The following is a 7,453-nucleotide window of genomic DNA, read 5'->3' as shown; positions in this document are numbered from 1 at the left end:
AAGCTCAGGCTCATGAATAATTAACACCCACAAATGACAACCCTGTGGGACAAGGAGGGAGGAAGGGGCGCCTAGAGGCCAGGCCATCCTGACCCCTCCTGACCCCCCCCCAGGGAACCACAACTCCGTTTCCCTCTCCACCTTCCTGCCTTCCTCTTGTCCCCGCTCACTGTCCTCCCAAGGACACCAGCTCAAGTCACACAGCAGGACCCACAGCACACTGGAGCACTGGGTTGACAGTCAGCTTTCAGCCATGATTGCGGCCTCCTGTCCACGTCTGGCAGGGACCGGGCCAGCTGGCCTCTCGCTAAGTCCATACACCCACTGGTCTGGAGAGTACAGAGACTGTTCCAAAGCCATGTAGCAAGTCTGCAGCAGAAGCCTCCTTAGAATTCAAGCCCCAGAGTCATCTCCCCAACACCTGCCTGGGGGCCCCTTCGAACCAGGCAGAAGATGAGCACCCCTTTTGGGTGTTGCAGTTCAAAGAATTGCTAATGGGACCAATTAGAAAAAGGCAACCTCCCATGCTGCCCCAGTGTGAGACTCCCTGATGCTGCTGGGTCCCAGACCCCATCCACTGTCCCAGCATGACCCTGTGCACTTTGAACAGCCTGAGCAACCGTATAGGGCGGCTCGGCTCCCACACCCTCCCCTTCTCTTCAGAAGAGGCCCGAGTCTGTTCTTCCAGCTGTGGCACTCAGCTCAGCCTGCACAGATGGACCCTCCGCGCCCCTCAGCTTCCTCCCACCACATCTCCCTCCAGAGCCCGGGCGTGTCCCACCACGGGGACACTCCAGCCTCTCTAGGGAGCCGCGCCTGTCCTGTCCCCTCGCTTGGTCCATCAGGCAGTACCGGACGCGCTGAACCCCTCTCGGGCCGCAAGCTCCGCTCTGCCCCAGCCTGCAGCTCTCTCTGCAGCTCTCCCCTTGGGCTCCTCTCGCACAGGTCGGCTCCCGCCGTCCCTCCTGTGCGCTCTCCCGAACAACCTGCCTGTCGGCCCCTCACATCTTCCTGTTTTATTTCTTCCCAGCACTTTTCATGATCTGAATGTACGTTTTCCTTTGTTCCCTGGAAGCCCGGGGCGGCCGGGAGTGGTAGGGCACGTTGTAAACAGCAGGGGAGGCGAGGGCCGGCGCTCTGGGGTTGCACCTGCCTGGAGGAGCCCGAGCCGCACAGGGACACCGGGCTGCTCCCTGGCGCCGACCCGTCCGGCCGCGCACTGGGAGGCCGGCGCTGTGCAGACCCGGACAGGCGCTGCCCTTGCCCGCCTCCTGCGGCCAGCCCGGCCCCGCCCGCGGGCCTCTCCGCCCTAGCAGGGAAGGAGTTAAGCTCCAGGCTGCTCCGCGTGAATGTGGAGCTATTAATACCCACAGCCCCGCCGCTGGCCGCCACGCCACGGAGCGGAGGAGCAGGAGCGCCGGGAGCGAAGCAGCCTCCAGGCCCGCTCCAGGGCCAGAACTTTTCCCGGGGACAGCAGGACAAGGGGAGCCCCGCCCGGCCGGCCCAACCTTCAGCTCCAGGTCTCAGCCCACTCTCGGAGGCTACTGCGCCACCACCCCTGAGAGCAGAGCAAACTTTCTTAGGGGAGCCCCCAGTGCCTGCCGGCCGTCGGGGGGACAGCTCCTGGTCAGACACATGGACAGAGGGACAGGTCGTCCGTGGGCCTGTCCTCCCAGCCACGCCTCCGAGGAACAGCAGCCGCGGAGGGGCTGAGGCCACCTGGACAGAGGAGGGACCTCTGTGTCCTGCCTGCCACCTCCAGGCCAGGACAGGAGCCCTGGGAGACAGAGCCACCGGCTCTCCCGCCCACCGGGACGACGGGCAACCTGAGGGAGAAGGCGCAGGCGGCGGGGGCGCGGGCGCGGGGCCCCGAGGCGGACAGGCTGCTGATCCTGGCGCACGCTGGCTCGGGGACCCCTGCCCTGGCCCCGGATGAGGCTGCCGAGGTCGTGCCCGGCCGCCCCTGCCCTGTCCTAGAGCTGCCTCCAGCCTGGCCCCTGGGCTGTGGAGCCGACGATGTGCCAGCCTTCTGCTTGGTCTGCTTCCACAGGGAGGAGGAGGAGGAGGAGCCGCTGGGAGAGGTCCCGCTGCGGAGGTCAGTGCCGGGTGGACAGTGGGCGGGTGGGCACAGCTCGAAGGCCAGGGCCGTGGGCCGGCGGGCCGCCTGTGGACACCTAGGAGTCCGACACTCACCAACCAGCTGCTCCTCCCTGCTCACCCGCCGTCACCCGCCCTGGCTCCCCAGGGACCCCCCGTCACTCTGAGACTCCAGACCTCTCTTCCTGGCTTCGGTGCCCAGGCCCGACTGCTCCTGCAGCCCCTCCTCCAGGAGGCCTTCCTCCCTGACTGTGCGTGGTGTGTGGGGGTGAGCGCGTGCGAGTGTGCACAGGTGTGCGGAGGCCGATGTGAGCACCTGTGTGGGCACAGGCTGGTGGGGCTCCCGCCCCACGCTCTGACCCCTTTGCCAGCTCTTCCCACCCCCACCTCCTGCAGGGAAGGCCGGGCATTGCCCAGGCTGTGACCGGGTCACCTCTGCCACAGCCGCCGCCCACGCCTCCCTCACCCCTGAGTCAGCACTGCCTGGAGGAGGGGCAGGAGGGCGTGGCTCTGCCGCTGGGGCCTCCATCTCCTCCTCTGTGAAATGGGAGGCTGTGCCTGCCGGAGCTGTCACTTTACCACACAGCCTGGGTCGGAGACAGAGTGGGAGCTGGGTGACCTGGCACAAAGTGGTGGGAGTGGACCCCTAGCCCCAGGCGTCGGGAAGAGGGCGGCCAGCTCTGCCTGCAGGAGCTGGAGACCCCTCTGGAAGTACAGAGGCTCACCCAGGGCGCCCTCCTCCCTGCTATTCGCCTCCAGTGAATCTCCCTCTAGAATTCCCATCTGCTGGCCACCCTCCTCCAGGCCCAGCTGCCTGCAGTGCCTCACTGTGTCAGGCACGGTGGCACACACCTGCCGTCCTCGCTACTCAGGAGGCTGAGGCAGGAGGATCACGGATTTGCCCAGCTCGGGTAAATTAGTAAAACCCTGTCTCAAAGCACAATTCTAAAAGCAGCTGGGGATGTGCCTTGGTGGCAGAGCACTTGCATAGCACGTTGAAGGCCCTGGGTTGAATAACCAGCTCCACAAAAAGCAAAAGGAAAGGAAAGAAAGGGAAGACAAGGCATCACCAGCAGCAGGACAGCAAGAGAGAGTGAAGACTCCAGTTATGCAGAAGGAACCGGGTGGGGCAGTGGCGGTGAGGACAGCAGGGAGCAGGGTCACCGTCACAGTGGCCTTGACTGGTGAGCCCCGGGCTTGGTCCACAGGCCACGGAGTAGGTGTGGGGAGGGCTGGGGGCCACACAGGGTGGCTCGGGAGGCTGGGAAGTTAGCAGAACCTGGGATGCAGAGCCAGCCTCTCGGGAGGGAACCGAACCGTCGCTTCCATCGTGGGAGCTGAGCGGCCTGAGTGAGTGGGTGAGTGAATGTGATCCGGGATGGGGTGCTAGGCGCCTCGAGCTGACGGTCCACACACGCGGCAGGCCCCGTCTCGGAGTTGTTGGCGTCAGGTTTACCGGGCAGATGGTTCCTATCAGTCAGGTCCCCCAGACAGCAACTCAGCGAGCCCCGGAGCGGACCTGGCGCAGGACTAGGGCCTCCTTCCCCTCCTCCCCACCGCACCTCTTACCCCGCTGCGCCGGTCCCCCAAGTTTACAGGAGCTGGTCTCCTTTCTAGCAGTGGACTCTGCCCCTTTAAGGCCGAGGGTGGGGATGCTGCCAGGCTGGGCAGAGACAGTGACCACAGGTGCCAGGTGGTGAAGCTAAAAATACTGAGGCTGTGGATCCGGGCTGCAGGAGGCAGGCAGCACACTGGGAGGGTGGTGGAAAGGCTGTGGACTTCCTCTCTGTGCCTGGGCCACTGAGGCGGGTGAGGGGAAGAAACGGTGGCTGCCCCCGTAGGCCCTGCCCACCTCTCCAGCCTCTTGTCAGCCCTGCCAGCTGCCAGCTGCCGCATCCAGCAGACTTTTTCTGCCACACCCTGTTTCTGTGTGACCCGGAGGAAGTCATTCCGTCTCTCTGGGCCTCAGTAAGACTCAAGTTGGGCTTCCCCAAGCACTTTAGGGACAGAGAAGAGGTGAGGGAGCGGGTGGCCACTCATTCACGGGGAGCCCACGTATTCCCCCAGGCCTCCTAGGACCAGATGCTGTGCTCAGAGGCTCACAGGCAAGTGGGGACCGGGGAGCCAGGCACACGGCCTCCCCCGAAGTGGAAGCCACGCACCCTCAGCTTCTGTTGTTGCCCCACAGAGAACACACCTGCATCTGACAAAAATATGTCAGCTTGTTCGCCCACCACCCACATGTGGTGGTTTGATGTGCTAATTAAGGTGAGGCGAGAGGCTGTGACAGGAAGCCTGGAAGTCACAATGGCCCAACACAGTAGACGCTCTGTCCACTCATACAAGGCCAGGGGGGCTGGGGGCTCTCCTCCATGAAGTCTCTCAGGGACCCGGGATCCTCAAACCCTGGGACTCTGTTGCCACCCAGGGCCTCAGAATCCACTGCTGGATCCTCTGCATCCCGCTGGCAGACAAAGCAGGGGAATGGGGACCACACGCAGGGTTTGACAGGCCGCAGCCGGAAGGGGCCTCCTTCCCTTCTGCCCGCGTGTGCCACGGCACAGCTGAGTGTGACGTAGTGTGGTTAAGCTCAGCTGTGTCAGCGGGATCAGTAAAGCACACTTGGGTTATCAGGAGGAGCCTGGGGTGCGACCTTGGGTACTGCATGTTGTCCCTGACCCCTTCCTCTTTGGTGCTGCTCCCATGCCCTGATTCCCCGCTGCCATCCACGAGCAGGTTTGCCCTCTCTCACCCTTCACCATGAAGTTTCTGCCTTGGAACCTGCTGTCCGTGGGCTGAGACCGGGAGCCACACTGACCCTCTCCTTCTCTAAATTACGGGGTCAAATATTGTGTCCAGTGGCCAAAAAGCCAGTCAGTGCACAAGGGAGGTTGGGAAACGTAGTCCAGAGTGACGACCTCCTAGGACTGCTGTGATCAATGAGATGGTTTGGGCATCACAATTGTCCATCGGTTCATCTGTTTGTTTGGTCAACAAAGTCGTCCTGCGACCCTGTGGGCCCTGGAAATGAGACAGGAAGACAGCCCTGGGGCTCGCACCCACTGAGGGAGCCAGACAAAGTGCGCGTAAGCAAAGAGATGTGGGGCTCCAGGCACAGAACTCGCCGTTAAGGAAATAAACGGGGGTGGCAGAGGAGACACCGACTTTGCTAAGGTAAACAGGGAAAGGAGGGACATTTCACTGGAACAGGCAGGGGCTAGCCAGGGGACGAGCATCCAGGCAAAGTGGACAGAGATGGCAAAGAGCAGGGACAAGGATGTGAGGAATAATAAACCAGTAAGCGGACAGTGGCATGGGGTGACACAGCAATGGAATAGGTCATTGCTTGCTGGCCGCACTGAGGAGAGTGATTTTACTCTCCATAGGATTGGGAAGGCTTTGGAAGCTTTGAATCAGTGAGGTGATATAATCTGACTCTTTCTCTAAGAGATCTGTCAGGCTGCTGTGGGGACAATGGTGGGGGAGCCCGTGTGGATGCCAGTGTGAGTCCAAGGCATTGGGGCACAGTGGGGAACAGGGGTAGGACCTACGGGGGCCAAGGGACAACGTGGTATCTTCTGTTACGGATTGAATATGGTTTGTCCCCCTGAGCTCATGTACGAGTTTAACCTCCAAAGTCATGTGCGAATGACATTCAGAGGCTAGAAAATTAATCCAACTCTAGTGTTTAGAATGGGACCTTTAGGGGCTGGGTTCAGTGGTTCTATCACCTGCCGTGCAAGAGCAGGGGCCCGAGTTCGATCCCTGGTACCAAAACAAACAAACAAACAAACAAAAAACAAGAATGGGACCTTTAGGAAGTGACTGGATAGAATTAGGTCATTAGGGTGGAGTCCCCATGATTGGATCTTTGTGGCTCTACAAAGAGAAGGGCAGAGACCACACAGACCATGATATAAGGCCACCCTGGTCTCCTTCACCAGAGCCTGTGCAAGGCTACCTGGATTTCCAGCCTCCAGAATTTTGAGCTAAACCAACGTGTTTATAAAACATTCTGCCTCGTGTGTTTCATTACAGTAGTGAAAAGCTAACTAACAACACCTTCTAAACATATTTAGGAGATAAAATCCGGAATTTGCTGATAAGTTGGTGGAAAGGGGAACGGGGTGGGGCTGAATGCCTAGACGTTTGGTGAGGAGGCCCAAGGGAAGGAAGGAGCTTTGTGAAAACTCAAGCATCTTGCCACCCAAGCTGGGGATGTGTCTCAGCGGAAGAGTGTTTCCTAGCATGTATGAGGGCCTAGATTCAAATCCCAGCAGCACGCAAGCACGCGCACACACACACACACACACACACACGCACACACACACACAAATTCTGCCACAGGTATTTTCAACTTAAGAAGTCATCTTTCCCTCACTGTGACAAACTCCCTGAGATAATCAGTGTATGAGGAGGAAACACTTTTTTGGCCTACGATGTCCGATATTTCAGTCCATGCTTGATTGGCTCCATTGTTTTGAGGCTAGTGGTAGGGCAGAACATCGTGGCAGGGAGCACATGGTGGAAGAAAACCACACATCTTGTGGTGGCTGGGAAGCACTGAGACCGGGGAGAGGGAGAGGGGAGACCAGGGCCCAAGTACCTCCCACAAGTTCCCGGTGACCTCGCTTCTTCTTCCTACTAAGCCCCGCCCCTAAACGGCCCACCACCTTGGGACAGTTCTGCAGGCTGACAACCAAGCCTTTCTCCCGTGGGCATTTGGGAGACACTTGAGATCGGAACTGTAGCAAGAATCCTGTGAGATTCTCCAGTGACAATGTCGGATGAGGACTTGGTCCTGAGAGGCTGGAGAGCAGAGGGTCACAGTCATCCAGAGAGATGGGTTGAAAGCCATGAGATCACATTGAAGAAGGAACAGGAAATCACACTCCTGAGATCACGTGGAGGAGAATCCTGTGTGATGGAGCAGAAGGGGCAGCTGGTACAGTGGGAGGAAGCCAGAGACATGTGTGGCCCTGGGAACTGAGAGAAGACTCAAGGAGAAGAGGGGGTGGTTACTTGGCTTAAAAGATGCTAAACAATCAAGGAAGTGAGAATAGGTTAGGAACATAGAAGCTGAAAGTGACTCAGGTGAGACCGTCATGAAGGCCCAGGGACAAAGTGGGCTTGAGTGTGCCTTCCATTTAGAGATGATAAAACAAGCACACCGATCAGACTTCTGTGTTAAGACCCTGTTAAAAAGGACTGTGAGTGAGCCAGGCACGGTGCTGCATGCCTGTAATCCCAGCACTCGGGAGGCTGAGGCAGGAGGATCGCTGTGAGTTCGAGACCAGCCTGGGCTACACAGTGAGTTCCAGGTCAGTCTCAACTACATAGTGAGACCCTGTCTCAA

The 7,453-nt window shown here is 59.5% G+C and overlaps 1 protein-coding gene across 1 annotated transcript in view; it reads left to right on the top strand.

The window, feature by feature from the left end:
- The first annotated feature begins 587 nt into the window (after nt 1-587).
- LOC117284146 (basic salivary proline-rich protein 3-like) overlaps nt 588-7,453 on the top strand; it is a 10,225-nt gene continuing 3,359 nt past the window's right edge. Inside the window, exons 1-3 of the mRNA XM_033758730.1 lie at nt 588-674; nt 846-992; nt 1,076-2,095. Of these exons, the coding sequence (XP_033614621.1) occupies nt 588-674; nt 846-992; nt 1,076-1,936 (1,095 nt within the window). The 3' untranslated portion in view covers nt 1,937-2,095. The remainder of the gene's footprint in view (nt 675-845; nt 993-1,075; nt 2,096-7,453) is intronic.

This window comes from Fukomys damarensis, unplaced genomic scaffold (genome assembly GCF_012274545.1).
Source record: "Fukomys damarensis isolate Sample0158 unplaced genomic scaffold, DMR_v1.0_HiC HiC_scaffold_34, whole genome shotgun sequence".
Taxonomy (NCBI): domain Eukaryota; kingdom Metazoa; phylum Chordata; class Mammalia; order Rodentia; family Bathyergidae; genus Fukomys; species Fukomys damarensis.
The sequence above is the reverse complement of the archived record's forward strand: the minus strand, read 5'-3'. Positions and strand labels throughout refer to the sequence as shown.